Source organism: Callithrix jacchus, chromosome 7 (genome assembly GCF_049354715.1).
Source record: "Callithrix jacchus isolate 240 chromosome 7, calJac240_pri, whole genome shotgun sequence".
Classification (NCBI taxonomy): Eukaryota; Metazoa; Chordata; class Mammalia; order Primates; family Cebidae; genus Callithrix; species Callithrix jacchus.
Window position 1 is genome coordinate 90,575,251 of NC_133508.1, and position 18,468 is coordinate 90,593,718.

General features: G+C 44.3%; 1 protein-coding gene across 15 annotated transcripts in view; it reads left to right on the plus strand.

Moving 5' to 3' along the window:
* Window positions 1-18,468, plus strand: part of DMRTB1 (DMRT like family B with proline rich C-terminal 1) — a 131,830-nt gene that overhangs the window by 109,505 nt on the left and 3,857 nt on the right. For 11 of the 15 annotated variants that reach the window (XM_078331879.1, XM_078331876.1, XM_078331881.1 and 8 more), the window contains 2 exons: window positions 14,379-14,991; window positions 16,462-16,634. In XM_078331879.1, the coding sequence (XP_078188005.1) occupies window positions 14,421-14,991; window positions 16,462-16,634 (744 nt within the window). In that variant the 5' untranslated portion in view covers window positions 14,379-14,420. Of the gene's footprint in view, window positions 1-13,526; window positions 14,992-16,461; window positions 16,635-18,468 lie in introns of all 15 variants that reach the window. The other 4 variants (XM_078331870.1, XM_078331872.1, XM_078331871.1 and 1 more) reach the window with 1 other exon arrangement.

The following is an 18,468-nucleotide window of genomic DNA, read 5'->3' on the forward strand; positions in this document are numbered from 1 at the left end:
TGGCCAGAAATCACAAGGCAAGAGAGGAGACAAGAGAGAGGGGAGGAAGGTGCTGGGCTCTTCTAAACAACTGGCTTTCTCAGGAACTCATGGAGCAAGAACTTACTTGCTGCTGTGAGGACTGCACCCACTCATTCAGGAGTGAACCACCCCTATAACCCAAATGCCTCCCATTAGGCCCCACCTCCAACAATTGGGATCGAATTTCAACATGAGGTTTGGAGACGTCAGATATCCAAGCCATAGCAAATAACTTTACTATAACCCAGTTATAAAGTCAGTAACAAGTGAAAGGAGCTTATAAGAATATTTCACCATTACAGAGCACACAACTACAATTATTATTTCCTTGGTAGTTACATGATGTTGGGCAACATTTCTGTATAGAAATCATCATAATACTTTTACTGCATTCTTCCTGCAAACTTCAATTGATGAATTAAGTAGACCTTTCCTTTCCAGAAGGCCAAATATAGATTTTGTTTCTTTTATTTGTTAAAAAGAAACAAGTGAAAATATATTCCTTTATTCATCCATTCAACATTGGATGGATTTTTATTAAGTGCCTATTATATGCCAGACACATTTTAAATGTATACCAAAGCAGAGCTAATATCCCAAATTGTCCCCAAACAGAATTTTCAAAAGCTCTGAAACATATTCACAGAGTGCTTAGATAAAAACAATAACAAACACTTATTAGGTATTTACTCTTTGCCAGTTGCTATAAACATCTGTAATCCTACCACAAGTATGCAAGATAGATGTTCTTCCCATTTAATGAATATAGAGGGGTGTGGGGATCGCTCCTGCGAAGGGCCCTTGACAGGACCCTCGCCATCTTGAGCTTGAGCCCATACACGTTTCTCCTCTCCTGGAGGCTGGTGAGCTAAGGGAAAGGAGGAAGTCTGGTTGCACTGATTTTATAAACATCAATCTTTGCTTCTGACATTTGCAACAGAATGGCTGAGCTCAGGCCTTGTGGTCTAATGAGACATTGTATGGGTAGACATTGTGTGCCTCCTAGTTCCTTCTCTGCACAATAACTGTATGACTTCATTTACCTCTGCTAACTCAATCATATTGTTTGCATATGATCCTATATGAATAGGCAAGGTTAGAATGACATTTAGAAAGGTCCAGCTATACCTTGTTAACAATCTTACTTGCTTGCTTAACTGATTTTAGAAAAACCCATGTTTAGATTTATGATCCCCTTTTTGCAAGCTTTATTGTCCCTTTGCTGTACACCCTTTGATTAAGAGTCATACTTTCTGTACCCCTTTTCTTGTGATTTTTGTTCTTGATTTTATTTCAAGATACAATGGAATGTACGTCACTCCTCAAACACTGAAAGGTATATAACCTGTAGTTTGCACAAATAAACTTGCTGTCTTGGCACTTCTTGCTCCGGCATTGCCTGGCAGTCCTCCAGACCCCGCTCCCTATCTATCTTTTCTTCCGCGCACTCCCTCTTCCAGGTTAAGAACACTTGAGTGGGGCTGAGGCTCTCCACTGGTTGGAAGCCCCCCGGCAGACATGCCGGACCCCCACAGAGTGGCAGATATTGTTGTCTACCCAAAAGCCAACTGCCCATTCCTCTTTACCAATAGAAACCTGTTGGTTCAGGTATCTGGCAGGTATTCTTTGATCTCTACATCATTTTGGCTCACTTCCTTTTCATGAAATTTTAATTTGCATGTAGGGTATTTGATTTTCAGCCATAAATACTTAGGCCCATGGCCCACTGATGCTTCCTCTACTACAATTACACAGATATGTATTCATGCAAGATGTCCTTATTCCTGTTGTCCATTTTTTGTGTGTGCCCCTCTACTTTCCTCTACCAATTCACATCATCTTACAGAATCAATTACAAACTATGTCTGCCAGAAAACTTTCTTTGATTAATTCACCTCCCTTGTGTGTGCCAGACATTCATTTATATGTAATCTGGACTGGTAAATTGCCATTTTTTTAACTGTATAGGAAATACTTCTGACAGGATTATAAGAACACTGCTTATTTTGTTTGTGTATCATTTCATGGAACAGTGCTCTGTCCAGTACTTGTGGGGGGTGTTGGCCTAACTCTCTTATCTGTGAAGATGAACTGGAGTAGTTGTGTGAATTATTTTCTCAGAGTGAACTTAATCAGATGACTTTATTCCCCATAGTGAATCTCTATATTCACCATACAAGTTTGGTTAATAGTTTTTTTTGTATGTTATTTTATTTTGTTTGAGTTAATCTAAACCTGCCTTCTTACATATTTTAAGTTTGGCCTAAAAGTTTTTCCATGTATAGTGAACTGTAACCTAACTGGATGTGCAAACAGACTGCAAGGTACCCTTGTGCCAACCACTGAGTTTTGACCAATCAAAGTCAGCCAACTGTTCAAACTATGTTCAAATAAGGAAACAGCGAGCTGTAACCAATCTGGCTGTTTCTGTACTTCACTCTTTTCTATATATCACTTTCCTTTTTCCGTCTATAAATCTTCTTCGACCATGAAGCAGTGGCAGAGTCTCCGAAGGGATTCTGGTTCTGGTGCTGCCCGATTTGCAAATTGTTCTTTACCCTATTCAGCTCTGCTAAATTTAATTTGTCTAAGGTTTTACTTTATGTATATATATTTTTTCTTAACAGCAAGCTCATCCTTAATCTTTTTATACTTTTTTAAAGCATATGCAGGACACTGCAATGAATAAATTTCAGTCTTTAGGAACTTCATGGGAAGGGGAATTGAATATTTGTTAAACACTATGATTTGTCAGTACAGTGATGTTTCTACTCACAACACTTCTGACACCAAGTGCGGATTTTTTCCACACGACCAGTTCGTTCTCCAACAATCTGGACACCAGCTGTGTATCCAATAATTCAGTCCAATTTGGATACTACTTGGAATTAATGTCAAGCCCTACAGGTTAAGGGCTTAGTCCTGCAAGACTGTCTCCACTTCAGACACCAATTGCAAGTCCAGGACCTCCCACATTTCTGACCTACTGGCAATAAATTGGAGATTCCCACAATCTCCTCCTCGTGTTCAGTAATTTGCTGGGATAGCTCACAGAACTCAGGAAAACACTTTACTTACACTTACTGGTTTATTACAAATGATACAACTCAGGAACAGCCAAATGGAAGAGAGGCATAGGACAGACTAAGGGGAAAAAGGGCATGGTCAAAAAAGCTTCCATACCCTCTGAGAGCCTGTCAGCCTCCCGGCACGTCGATACATTCACTAATCCAGAAGCTCTCAGAGATCTGTACTTTCAATATTTTCATGGAGGTTTCATTACTTGGGCATGGTTAAATCATTGGCTATTGGAGATTAACTCAGTTTCCAGTCCCTCTCCCCTCCCCAGGGGTGGGGGTGGGAGCTGAAAGTTCGAATTCTCTAATCCTGCCTTGGTCTTCCTGGTGAGCAGCCCTCATCCTGAGGGTATCTAAGGGACCCCAGCCACCAATCATGTCATTAGCATACAAAAAGACACCGTTATCACTCCAGAGATTCCAAGGGTCTTAGACGCTCCTATTGGGAACTGGGGATAAAGGGCAAATATCATAACTAATGATGCTTCTATCACTCCTATCACTGAGGAAATTACAAGGGTTTTAGGGACTCTGAGCCAGGAACCAGGACAAAGACCAGATATATATTTCTCATTATATCACAATATCACAGTCACACTATGAAATAGCAGAGAAAGTCTCACAGCTTTGGGCTGAAACCAATTTTGAGTTGCACTTTTTTTTCTAGCTGTGTGACCTTAAGTTATTTAGCCTCTTTCTAAGCTTATTTTTCTTTTGTAAATCTGAAATTTGAGTTCATTATAACTACCTTTTACCTTTTAGGGTTGCAATAGGAGAGACGATGTGCATGCACGTGTGAGAAGTTGTGCGTAAAGTTTGTGGCTCAGTGCCCTATATGTTAACAAGCATTCCACAAATGTCAGTTCTGTTACTCACCACCATTTTCTGGCCCAATTTAATCCTCTCAGAACTCATGTTTCTGTCTTGCCAGTCTCTGCTCTTTCTCTTCTTCTCAAGTGGATGACTCAGTTAACTAAATTCCTACTGACTTTGATGATTTGGGACAGGAATTGAAGAAGTCATAACTGGCAGAGATGTGAACTTCTTTGACAATGCCCTAGGATGTGTCAAGGCATAAAATAAGCAGGACAGAGATTGTTCACCTATGGCTACCTCAGAGAGGGACAGAACAGACAACCAGGCAGCCTTCCTCCTTTTCCAAATAAACCCTTCCAGCCTGGTGCTTTATTCTGTTGAATGCCAGCTATAGTGACCAACTTGTCCCAGCTTGTCCTAGACAAAACAGGGAGGTTTTGCCACTAAAAATCCCATGTCCCTAAAACTCTTTCAGTCCCAGGCAAATCAGTACACTTGGGCACCATACTTGAGGAGTCTGAGCTATGTCCTTGGCTTCCAGCTATGGGCAGCGTGCTGCAGTGTAAGAAGCACAGGCTTTGGAGCCAGGTATACCTGATCCACACCTGGACTACTCCACTTCTGGCTTAGAAATTTATAAAGTTTGTCTTATATTCTTGAACCTCAGTTTCTTCATCTATGAAATACATCATATTCTTTCCTAAATTTTTAATGTGCTTCATATTATTAAATGATAGAATAATGCTTGCAATGCTGTAAAACCTTTATATGTTAGTTCTTTCCTTCCTGACTTCCTTAAGAGGAGTTTCATTATTCTTTGGGGTACCATGTCTTTAAAAATCCCTGAAACTATAAATCGTTCTACTATAAGGACACATGCACACGAATGTTCATTGCAGCACTGTTTACAATAGCAAAGACCTGGAACCAACCCAAATGCCCATCGATGATAGACTGGACAGGGAAAATGTGGCACATATACACCATGGAATATTATGCAGCAATCAAAAACGATGAGTTCGTGTCCTTTGTAGGGACATGGATGAATCTGGAGAACATCATTCTCAGAAAACTGACACAAGAACAGAAAATGAAATACCGCATATTCTCACTCATAGGCGGGTGATGAACAATGAGAACACATGGACACAGGGAGGGTAGCACTACACACTGGGGTCTATTGGGGGGAATGGAGACGGACAGCTGGTGGGGGAGCTGGGGAGGGATGGCATGGGGAGAAATGCCAGATGTGGGTGAAGGGGAGGAAGGCAGTAAATCACACTGTCATGTGTGTACCTATGCAACTATCTTGCATGTTCTGCACATGTACCCCAAAACCTAAAATGCAATAAAAAAAATCCCTGAAACTTCTAGTTTCCATGAAAGGAGGTTGCCATCGGGCAGCAGAGGATACTGTTGCTGCTATCCCATTCTTCCTACCCACTTCCCTGCACCCCGCAATCCTCACAGCAAAGGAATAAAGCTTTAGTAAGCCATTGATGAAAGATGGCCAAACTTGAAACCCACACTTGGTTTTAACTTATCTAAATGTGTCCCACATGCTTGCAATAATGTAAGGGTGTATCTGGACCCTTTTACTCGTATATTAATTTATAATCCTTCTCACTCCAGGGGGTTTATGAGGTACCAGGGGGTCAATGTTTATTCTTAGAATTATTCAACCCCAGTCAACTAATTATTCTGATGAATTCTATACTGTTTTTTCTTTTTTCTTGACCAGATTGGAAACAATGATAGACATTCAACTGATATTTATTTGTACAATTCTGACAGATTGGGACTGATGGAGTTCCATCAGTCTCTTAAAATAAATATTTCTGACTTATCTGGCAAGTTAAGGAGGAAAAAGCAACAATCCCCAAACTGATTAGGCTAAGTAAATTTAACTATGTTTAAAGAAAATGTGTGGGAGGGAGGTAGTAATCTCTATATGCTCAGGAAATAACTGTTCATAACAAATCTTCATGCCTTCTTGTTTAAGGAATTATTTGTGCAAAGCAGTATTATTACTTCTGGTGGTAGTAATTGTTTACCTGGGGTAGGTTCTAGGGAAGAAGGGTATTAATCAAATACTTTTAAAATTAATTTTCCAGAATTCTTACAATATAAAATGTCCATGGGACTACATTTATCAAGTGACACATCCATAATTGACCCATGCCCTCTGGTCAAGCTTTTAGGCAAAACTGATGGATTATATGTTGCAGGCATGTTGTAACCTTAGTAAATAATGACACCCTTTTTTCTTTTCTAGTTTACACAGTATTTTATTAGTAATTTATACCTAACAATATAAATATGAAATATTCCCATAAAAATAACATTGTATGTTTGAAGATTCAAAATGCAAACTGGAGTTTTATTAGCCTCTTCTAGCTGGCATTTTCTAAGTAATTCCAGTTCTAAAGCATGAGACAGTGTTTTGATTCCATTAAAAAGGCCCTAAGTGGTAAAGAGCAGAGATGCATGCTAGTGAAGGTTATCTAACACCATGATGGAGGGGTGTGTTGAAAACAATGCCCTTTATTAAAGGGACCCCCCTGAATAGGCTTTGTGTGAGCAACGTGGCTATTTATTCACCTGGGTACAGGTGGGCTAAGGCCGAAAAGGGCATTAGCAAAGGGCAGTGGGATAGGAGTTGGTTTTATAGGTTTGGGGTGGGCAGTGGAAAGTTACACAGTAAGATCAGTTACAGTGGTGGGGGTAGGGACAAGGAGCATACATTACCATAAGTTAGTTACAACGGTGGGTAGGGTGAGGGGCTTGTCTGGGGAAGCTCTGAGATTAGGGACAATGGCAAACACAGGCGGTGGGTGGAAAACAATCGGCCAAGGCAAGCAGAACTTCAGACTTTCAGGCTCCAGGCTTGCATTTGGAGACCTGACAGGGTGTATGAATGTGGCATACCCTACCTGAAGATGATGTAACACCTTGAATACGAGCTGCTGTGGAAAACTTGGTCATCAGAAGTGGAAGGACTGAGCACACAAATCTTTTGTGCACTGCTGCCCAATAGATATATAATGAGAGATCATATATATAATTTAAAATTTTCTGGTAGCAACATTAAAAAAGTTTAAAGCCACATTAAAATGTTATTTAATTGAAATATCCAAAATGTTATTTCAATACATAAGCTATATAAAATTGAGATATTTTGCATTATTCATATTATGTCATTGAAATTTGGTGTGTATTTTATACTTTCAGAACATCTTAAATTTAACTGAGCACATTTTAAGTGCTCCATAGCCACAATGGATAATAGGTATGGTGTGGGGTTTAATCTCTGCTTAGAGAGCCTGATGCCCCTGTGTAGCTAAGTCAAATTCTGTGATTGGAGGTGACTTGGTTAAGTCAGAAATACTACTTATTCTTCACCCCTCCTCCCTTTGTCCCTTTTTCCTCCTTGATACCATGTAATGCCTGCTAACCACGTACCAGATGCCAGACACTCTGCTGGGCTATTCAAATGTATTATCTCATTAATCCTACAAGAATCAGGCATCTCACCTTAACGTAAATGAAATAACTAAACGATGGCAATACGGGATAGTACTTAGGAGTTCAGACTTGGAGGTTATTCATATGTTTCTGTCACATCCTGTGTACCTTGGGTAAGGTATTTCTGAACTTTAAGCTTTAACGTTACTTGTCAAATGGACATAATAAAATTACCTACCTTGTAGATGTTGTTCTGTGGTTTAAATGAGGCCATGTCTGCAAAGTTGTAAGTGTTCATTAAATAGTAGTATCACTAAATGGGATAAATGTGCCACACTCTGGGATTTGCAATACATTAAATATTACTATTGCAACTGAGGCTCAAAGAAGTTAAATAATTTAGCTAAGGTAACACAGCTAATAACTAATGATCATGTTTTCACCCAGCTTGCCTGTCTTTAGAGTAGTATTACTTGCCATCTGTTTTCAGTTACAAAAATGGACTAAACTTGCACTGATTCTCTGACATAAAATGTTTAGAAGGGTCTCTTGAAAGATAAATCATTGATATCTGTTTGCCCTTCTCAGAGAAGCATAACTCAGGAAAAAAAGTGCTAGTTTTTTGTTTTTTTGATAAATTGAAATTTACTGTTCTAAGAGACTAGACAAGGAACACACATAGAAAAACGAAGATTCAATTTAATTTTCTTTTTCCTTTGCTCTTTTTGATGCTGCTTTTACTAGAAAACAGTGCCTTGTATATAGTAGACATTCAGTTCATGTCTCTTGTGTTAAACTGAATTTGCATTTTACCATAGGACAGAGATATTAAAGGTTATATTATTCCCTATTAGTAATATAGTTTATAGAGACATGTGCCTCTCATATTTTCAGAAAAAAAAATAGAAATGTATAGAAATTTGCTAGTACTATCAAAAATACATGTAGTCAGCTACATATACATATTATAAAAGTTTCTGTGAACTGAGCAAGGTGGCTCATGCCTATAATCCCAGCACTTTGGGAGGCCGAGGCAGGAAGATGGCTTGAGCCCGGGACTTGGAGGGTACAGTGAGCTATGATCACTCCACAGCACTCCAACCTGGGTAATTGAGATCCTGTTGCAAAAAAAAAAAAAAGGAAGGAAGGAAGTTTCTGTGCATGTCAAAAAATGTTTGTTCATCCAATTAGCAAATCAAAACAAGACAGAACAAAGGTCAGTGCTATTGGGTCAAACAGTAGCAGCACTTTGAGCATGCCCTCTCCCCTGGGATGGTCTACTTTTCCTCTACTCCACAGAATTGCTTGTTCCAGTGACCTTCACAGCTTCTCCAACAGCTTTGGTCTGTTTGACTGCCTCACGCTTTTCTTTTCTCGCACTCCTTTGCCTTCCATTATTGTTTTTTGGCTCACTTCTCTAAGATTCCTAGGAGAGGTCAGATGAAACTGTCAATGGCGTCCCAGGGTTAAAAGGAGCAACCCTGCCTGGCCCAGTGCTGGTTTGGGCCATGGCTAGCCTCAAATGTGTGCCCTACTTGGAACAACCACCTCAAGGAAAACCCCACTTAACTCTTAGTTTAATCTTGCAATACCTGCACAAGTCCTAATTACTTATTGTTTTGGTTTCTGGAAGAATAACCAAAGTTATAGTTTGGCCTGGCTCTGCCATGTCATTTCCTCTTCTCTTTGGTCAATTTCCCTCAAGGACTCCTACTATAACCTGGCTGCAACTTACTTTTCCACCTCATTTTTCACCAGTGTCTCATCCTTGCTGCACTACAGCCACACTGCAGGCCACCGAGCATGTGGAACACACTTCTGCTTTTGTGGCAGGCTACTAATCCTTAGGCATCAGCTTAAAAATCAGCCCCTCAGGGAAGTCTTCCTTGATTTCTCAAGGGAGTTTAGGATTCCATATGGGCTCCCAAAGCCTTTACTTGTTTACAGTCTGGATTGCCAGCTAGAACATAGACCTAAAGGCAAGGATCCTGCCTTTTTACTTACTTCAGCATGCCTCATGCTTAGCACGTGGTTGGCACTCAATAAATATTGACCATGGATAGAGGAAAGCAGCTAAGCAGGGCATCTAGGAAACTTCCCCAGGTTGCTAAACCCCTTTACCCCATTTTGTCCCAACTGTAATAGAGCATATAATGATACAAACATTTCTATTCATCACCGAAGCTTTCTTGGGGAGATTGCTGTTTGGTTTAGAAGAAATATTTGGGTTAGCAAATATATGGTTAATAACAAAGACTTTGACATTAGATTTCTTGGCTTTGAATCATGACTCTGCCACTTAATGGCTGTGAAATCTTGGGAAGTTCTAAATTTCTTTGGTCTCAGTTTTTCGTGTATAAAATGGGGGTGATAATAACAGTAACCTACCTTGGATGCTTGTTAGTAGGATTATATGACTTAATACATATATAGGACTTAAGAGTTTCTGGCACATATACACACTTAGAAAGTGCTAAATATTATTATTGCTATTATTAAGACATTAGGGGAGGGGGTGAGCTCAAGACCAAAGTCAGTCCCCTAATTCTGCTGGTCAGAAGAGTGGCCTTGATCACTGTGGGCTTTGTGTTTTGCTGAGCACTTGTACAATGTTTGAGGAAAGTTGATGAAGCCAGTTGGGGAGGAGATAACTTTGATATTGGCAGGAGAGGGAGAATTCATTCATACATTCAAGAAGTATTTCCTGAATATCAGTTTTGTGCTAGACATAAAGGGAAATAAGATAGCCACATAGCCCTTACAGAAGCTGACAGAAATAGAGAAAGGAGAGAGGAACTAGAGAGGCTGGGTACTGGCTGGTGGGAGGACAGAGCACTGGTCTGTGGGAAGACAGACCACTAGGTGTGGCTCAGCAGAGGAGGATCCTGAGAGAACAGAAATGCTAAGGCAGGATTTTAAAGCATCTGCCATAGGATGTATCATGTAAACCCTGCCCTCCACCTCTTCCATGAAATCTTCAATAAATTTCTCATTGCTCACTGGAGAGAGCTCAAAGAAGGGAAGATAGCAGATAACTGGGTTACAGCTGCTGGGGGAAAGATGCTATAGGCAAAAAAAAAAAAAAAAAGCCCTTCCTTACTCTTGAGTGCTGCCAGCAAGGAAACATTCTAGTGCATGTAATATTTAATGATTATAAATGATACCCCCGTGCACTGCATAATGCAAGGCTCTTTAAAAATGAATATGAATTAAACCGTACCAGCAGCAATCATATTAACCAAATAGAAGAGGCATTAAGAAACTAGGGACTCTGGGAAAAAAGCTGGAAGTCAGATTCTGACCGCCAAGCAGCTTCACTGTGGCTAATTAGTCAAACTGTGATTCTTCAGCAATTGTAAGTTGGCAACTTTCTTAAATGTAAATATCCCAGGGTTTAAGTGTGGGGAAGGAAGTCGTTCACTGTGTATTTAACTGCTCCCATCCTTTTAAAACTTCCTGTTTTCTGCTTTTACATCATGTCCCTATCTTTTAAAATGACAATTCAAGGCCAGGCACAGTAGCTTATGCCTGTAATCCCAGCACTTAGGGAGGCCTAGGCCAGTGGATCACTTGAGTCTAGGAATTCGAGGCCAGACTGGACAACATGGTGAAACCCTGCTTCTACAAAAGAAATACAAGGGCCGGGCGCGGTAGCTCAAGCCTGTAATCCCAGCACTTTGGGAGGCCAAGGCAGGTGGATCACGAGGTCAAGAGATCAAGATCATCTTGGTCAACATGGTGAAACCCTGTCTCTACTAAAAATACAAAAAATTAGCTGGGCATGGTGGTGCGTGCCTGTAATCCCAGCTACTCAGGAGGCTGAGGCAAGAGAATTGCCTGAACCCAGGAGGCGGAGGTTGCGGTGAACCGAGATCGCACCATTGCACTCCAGCCTGGGTAACAAGAGGGAAACTCCGTCTCGGAAAAAAATAATAATAATAAAATAAATACAAGAGTTTGCCGGGTGTGGTGATGCACGCTTTGGTGGGCAAATAACCTGAGCCTGGGAGGCGGAAGTAGCAGTGAGCAGAGACGACACCACTGCACTCCAGCCTTGGTTATGAAGCCAGACCCTGTCTCAAAAAAAAAAAAAAGTTTAAAGAAATGTGTGTGTGTGTGTATATATATGTGTATGTGTGTGTGTGTGTATATATGTGTCTGTTTGTTGTATATATGTGTGTGTGTGTGTGTGTGTGTGTGTATATATATATTTTTTTTTTTAAAGCAGCAGTCTAACAAGTAATCAGCCATTAACCTAAACAGAACAAAACTATCAAATTGCCTGTTTCCAAGAATGAGATAAATAAAACTCGGTTGAAATTTACCTACACAAATTGAGACTTTAGGGGGAAAGAGAGAAATAAACTAGTGTTTTTCTTCTTAGATTTGTTTACTGTGTAAACCCTGGGGTTTCTGCATCTTATAACATGAGTACTGATTAAAAAGATATATGATTGTTTATTAATGTTCTCAAAGCACTATGCAAATTCATATCACCTTGGGTATATTTTGCCCCTAAAGCTATGAAAGCATTTTGTAGTTAACAAGGCTAAAGTATGTTAACTCAAATAGCTTGCTTTGAAGAAGATTTTTCCTTTAAATTATTAATATTAAAGAGAAAATGAAGAGAGCTTAGGTGGTCAAGCATGAAATATAAATGAGTAGTTTTCGTTTTTAAGCCTTGTTATCCAGTGTCACCTGATGTTCAAATTTAACAACGCGGAAAATGACCTTACAATTTGCAGTATTATGAAACAATGCAATTTATGCCCCAGATTTTTTGACAGCAGTACTGAAACTATGATTTTTAAGTGTCATTTTCAAAAGACAAGGTCAGTGAAAATACTACATTTTTTATTGGGTAGATTCAGAAAAAGAGCTTGTCTGTCCTTTAACCATTTTTTTTTCTTTTTTTGAGAGAGGGGCTTGCTTTGTCATCCAGGCTGGAGTGCAATGGCACAAACATGGCTCACTGCAGCCTCAACATTCTGGGCTCAAGCAATCCTCCCGATTACAGGCATGCAAGTCACCACGCCTGGCTATTTTTGTAATTTTTGTAGAGACGGATTTCACCATGCTGCCCAGGCTGGTCTGGAACTTCTGGGCTCAAGCCATCTTCCCGCTTTGGCCTCCTGAAGTGCTGGGATTACAGGCATGAGCCACAGCAACTGGCCACTAATCATATCTTTAAAATAAAAACTTAACTGAGAGGTTGTTAGAGTAAAGCAGAAACAAACCTAGACCTCTTTAAATGGATGCAAAGCTACCAGTGAAGTTCCTAAAAAGCCAAGTAATACAGGAAACATTTATTTTCTTATTAAAATGAGGATTTTTTTTTTAGAGCAGAAAGACTTTACAAACCTTTTTTTCACTTTCCAGGTTCTATTAAGCCCTTGAATAGCAACCATTTTATATTCCCAGGCAGCTAGTGAAAAATGCAAGGTACAACTACAATCAGAGATTCAAGGAGACTTGGGCTTCTCCCATTCTACCACCAGAAAGAGAGAAATTCAAAGAAAGGGCAATGAAAAATGCACAAGTTTTAGCCATCTAGTAACTGTGACTACCTCCTTAAATGTGACTGATCCTAATTAGAAGCTTTTCAGCTTGTTAGTGGTCATTTTTTCCTTTTTTAGGACAAAGAAGAGGGAGGAGAGGAGAGGAGAGAGGAGGGGAGAGGGAGGAGAGGCAGTTGATGGGGGGGACAGAGAGAGAGAGAGAGAGAGAGAGAGAGAGAGAGAAGAGAGGAGAGAGGAGAGAGAGGCAGTCCTCAGGGTGTCAGAAATTTGTTTTTTAAAGAATGAATTAATGGCCAGATGAGGTGGCCCAAGCCTGTAATCCCAGCACTTTGGGAGGCCGAGGAGGGTGGATCACCTGAGATCAGGAGTTCAAGACCAGCCTGGCCAACATGGCAAAACCCCGTCTCTACCAAAAATACAAAAATTAGCTGGGTATGGTGGCTGGTGCCTATAATCCCCGCAACTTGGGAGGCTGAGGCAGGATAATCACTTGAACCTGGGAGGTGGAAGTTGCAGCGAGCTGAGATCACACCACTATACTCCAGCCTGGGTAACAGAGTGAGTCTGTCTCAAAATAATAATAATAATTTAATGTCCTTGGGTAAACTATGATGTTTGTGCTTTTTAGATGTCCCAAGATTTGGTTGTTTTACAAGGATAAAGAAATTCATGATGCAGTTAAGCGATGACTCAAGCTAGTGCTAGAATTAAAAAAAAGTTTTTTTTAGAAATGGGTCTTGCTATATTGCTCAGGCTAGTCTCGAACTTCTGGGCTCAAGGGATCCTCCAGAGTAACTACGGCTACAGGCAGGCGTCACTATGCCAAGCTCAGTGCTAGAATATTCTATTTTACTTTATTTGACTCTATGGTCACTTTGGAAGGCATCAACGTCAGCAAGGTGCCATCTCCCAGAAATGCATTTCTACACCAAGACTCAAGAAATGGGAATTACTGTAAGGGCACACCCTTGAGCAACCATCACACTGCACTGAGCTCTTGAGGATATACTGGAAACATCTCTGCAGGGCAGAGAAGTAAAATGCCACAGAAGCAGAAGGTTTGGGGAGGAAAAATACGGTGTGCCTCTTATAGTGCCTTTCTACTGGAATGGGTTTCTTGCTGAGAGCTACATTCCTCCTGAGTTTTAAATATGTGGACCACTGAATATCACTTCGCCTTTCCTGAAGTTACAAAATACCTTCCATCGGTGGCAGGAACAGAGTTTGGAAAATTAAATGCCTAAGATTTCAGATAATCTAAATGACATATATGCAATAGCATCCCATTCAGAATTTATTCAATCCAATCCATTGCATCTAATTACCCAAAGCACAGAAATGCTCCAAACTGTACACCCCCATAAGGAGGGAAAATACAGTTCGTGGGACACTGCGTGCCGCTTTGTTACAAGTGTATCCAATGTCCCCAGAACCAGGGACTTGTGGGGCGCGGCTCATTCCAACGCTACTTGCTCTGCAGCTTTCAGAGGTGACGGTTGTGCTACTAAGGCTGACCCTGCCAATGGCCGACAAGATGCTGCGCACCCCCAAGTGCTCGAGATGCAGGAACCACGGCTTCCTGGTCCCTGTTAAGGGCCACGCGGGCAAGTGCCGCTGGAAGCAGTGCCTCTGCGAGAAGTGCTACCTGATCTCCGAACGCCAGAAGATCATGGCCGCACAGAAGGTGCTCAAGAGGCAGGCCGCGGAGGAGGAGCAGGAGGCGGCCCAGGGTGTACAGGGGCCGGAGCAGGCCTCCGGGGCTGCGTCCGCCACCCCTAGCCCCATCCGCGTACCAGGCCTCCGCCCACTGCCTCCGGGGACCCCCTCTGGAGACGCGGAGTCAGGACCCGAGGGCCGCGCGGCAGCTTCCGTCTTCGAACGGCCCCCGGAGGGCCGGAGCCCCGGCCCGAGCGCCTTCCGGCCGGTTCTGCGGGGCCACGGCCACGTGAGGCCGCGCGAGCAAGCCGCTGCGGCTATGCCCAGCCCCGCGGGACCCCCTTTTGGGGAGGAGACCACAGGTAGAGGCTGCCCCGGCCTCCTGGACCTGCGCAGGCCGCTGCGGCCTGTATCCAGCCCACCGTTCACCAACTTCGGTAAGTCGTGGCCTTGGTCCCGCGGTTGGCTCCTGGAGCTGGCAGCCCAGGCCACCCTGGATGGGCAGCTGGTGTAGGGGTTCATTCAGGATAGGGAGAATGCTTTCCATGGGTAGCGGACATTCTGTTTCTAGAAACCCTTCTTAGAACAGGGATTTCGATTGGGTACTTTTTCGCAAAAAAAAAAAAAAAAAAAAAAGGCAGTTCAGAGGGCTTTTAACATTTTTGTGCCATTCTAGCGTACAACAACAAAATGGCGTCCATTTGATTTAGCAGTGCTTCCTACTCTGCGGGGAGGCCTCGAGGAGCCCAATCCTACTACGCTTGCGCACCCCTTCCTGCTGTTTCCTTGGGCTAGAGGCTCCTCCTCCAGAATTCCAGAATTTTCCCGCGGGCGGGTTAGTGCAAGGACGACTGCGCCTGCGCACTTTTCCTTCCCTGTTCCCTGTGCGGTCGGTCGGGAGGCTCCTCCCCGGCCCAGTGCGCCTGCGCACCCATTCTGCCTTGTCCCCACGGGCGGGTGAGGTGAGACCGTTTGTTTACTCCACTCGAAAGGACAGTTAGTCTGTTTAGATATTACCTTTCTCCCCTCACCTTGTACATAAATTACATTGTTCCCTGCGTCTTGGAGTTTATGGTATCGAAGTACAGTTTCAAGTTACCTGTACATTTGAAGCTTTAAAAGCCGCAGGGTTCAGTGTGAATGCGTTTTCCTGGTGTCTCCCCATGGCTGTGTGGTGGGACGGGCCTGGGCCGAGGCAGGGGGCCGGGGGCCACTCGCCCTGTCACGCTGGGCAAGCTCCTGCCCACTGTGTGCCAGGGCGTTGGTCCAGATGCTCTCGCAGGCTCCTCCCGCCCGGCTTCCTGGCTATCCAGGAAAATCGAGGTCCCCAGGAAACGCCCCATCTATCGGGGACACAGGCCTGAAACCGCAATTCTAGGAGAAGCCACCTTTGTCCCATCTCGACAGACAAGCAGGGCTGAGCCGAACCATGAGGCAGGCATTCGTGATGGAGGACGGGGGTCACATTTCTGCCCCTCAAGGACCTTGTCCTTGTGGGAGGGACAAGGTTGATCAAAGAGTCACATAAATCGGTGTCCGGAGCTCGAGCCATGGCCGGGTTTGCTGTGACCCGGTGGAGGAGGAGCTCGGTACTGAGGACTCGAGGACTCGAGGAGGCAGAGTGCGGGCTGACTGCGTACAGGGCAGCCGGGAGCTGTTGGCCGAGGGCGTGGTGAGGTCTGGAGGCGGCCCCCGCCACAGTGGGCTTGGTGGCCTTGGGGAGGACTCTCCAGAGCAGCGGGGCTGGCTGGAGGATAGAGACCTAGTGAGGGCCCAGTGGAAGGAAGGGCGGGACGGGCTGTCTGTGCGTGGATGGAGCGCTGATGACGCCGCCATGACACTGGGCCTTCCTGCGGAATCTTCTCCCAGTGGTATCTAACACTTCCCTCCTTGCTTGCCTTCTTTAGGGCGCCATCTGAGCATCCACCCGGACCGTGCACTAGGCCCTGAGTACCCCGGCGGCTCCAGCATGCACGCCTACTGCCCGTTCCCGCCGGGCTACCCGGACGCCCCTCCTGGCGTCCCCCTGCAGCAGGGCTTCCGGCATGTGTCCCACAGCCAGTACCAAGGCGGAGGCTTGGTGAGTCCCACCCCCCTCACTCCTTGCCAGCTTCTTCCTCCTCCCAGCTGCCCCTGCCGCCTTGATGGATCCTCAGTCCCAGGAAGCCAACTGTCATAAACCATGTACCCGACTCCGTGCCAGCCCCTGAATGCTGGTGGAGGGCAAGGCACTGCCCAGGTACAGTGTGTGTCTCTGGGAGCATACACGTGTGGACCAGTCTGCACCACTCGGCCTGGACTGTGGCCTGTGCTTTTCAGGGCTGTGGGCTTTCCAGGTGACACTTGCCTTGACTCATGCTGATGCTAGAAGGGACCTTCATTTTGCTGGCCTCCAGAGAGGGAATATCACTTCCTGGGACCACAAAATTTAGGGCAGAGCCAGGACCAGAGGTAGGCTCCTGTGCACAGGCATAGCACACTTGAGACTGCAGAGGGCTTTCAGGAGGAGGTGGTGTTTGAGCTCAGTGATGAAAAATACGGAACCCTTCCCCCAAACACCTGACACCTTAGGAAATACCTGTTGAGAGAATGAAATTTAATCCTTCATAAGATTAATTAAAGTCAGTTGCTAGCTACTGTTCTCACTGAGCTGGGAATTTTGAGTACCAAGTGTGTAAAGTCAGGTCACCCCTATGGTGTGTACAGCAAGGCAAGTGTGATTGGGTTTTATGGCTTGGTTACCAGCTCCTTCCAGACTAGGATGGCTAAAAGCCTGCTTCCTCCCTAATGAAAGTCATTAGCTACACAGCGTGGAGCCGGTCCAGTGGGGCTTGAGCTGTGCCTGGGCAGGTCAGATACACAGGTCACCGGGTCCTCTCTCCTGCTTCAGCCTGGTGGCAGCAGCATCTCTCCCACTTGTCTTAGATGTTGTAAAATTGTACTTAAAAATCATTTTCCATTGGTTCAAGGAAAGAAAGTTTGAAAGCCACTGGCCTTGATAATTCCAGGGTACCTACTGAACCTTCAAGGTAGGTGTTATACCCCATTGTAGCATTGAGAAAAAAGGCTCAGAGAAGCTATGTCTTTGGCCAGGGTCACAAAACTGGTGAGAGAGAGAGACTGGGATTCCAGTTACATAGCTGGTTGGTGACAGTACCACGTTGTACACCTCAGCTGCCCTGACTCTGGAGCCCAGGCGCTATCTACTGCTCCTTCCTCTCTCATACCGAGGTAGAACACACCTGGCTTTTGACTTGCACCACCACTGCTGCTTGCCTGACATCTGTGGGCACTGTCCAGGGAGAGCCAGGCATCTCCAGCCTCCACACAAAGAGTGGGGCTCTGGCCAAGTAGAGCATGCTCCGTCTGCTCATGCAGAAGCCTGGAGCCTGGCGTCCAGGGCAGGGCTCTGATTGACAGGCCTGCCAGACGGCCTTTGTTAAGAGTGTGATCTCAGTTGGTTTATCTGGGCACGAGCTGCCACCACAGGCCCCAGGCAGGAGCTGTGATCCGGGGAAACGCTTGGCTGGGCAGCTTGGAATTAAAACACTAATAATCCCCCATCCACCCTCTCTCGTCTGGAGAGAGGATCAGGTGTTGATTTGTGAGCTGTTTCAAACCCCAGAGCCCCTAAATCACTTTCATCCATGTCCTGCTGCCCCTTGCCGAGGCGTGGAGGTGCTCCCCAGAGCAGCTTCCTCCTCCGTGTTCTTGTCCCTGCCCCACCTGCTGCTGCTTGGCTTCCTCTGCTCTCCTATTCACAGGACAGCACAGGCCCTGGAGGTGGACAGACCTAAGGTCCAATCCTGCCTCCTCCGTCATGTCCCAACCACGTGCTCTGTGGCAGTTACCTGACCTCTGAGGGCCTCGCTTGGTCTTGGTCTGTAAAATGGGGGTAGGAGGACCTATTTCAT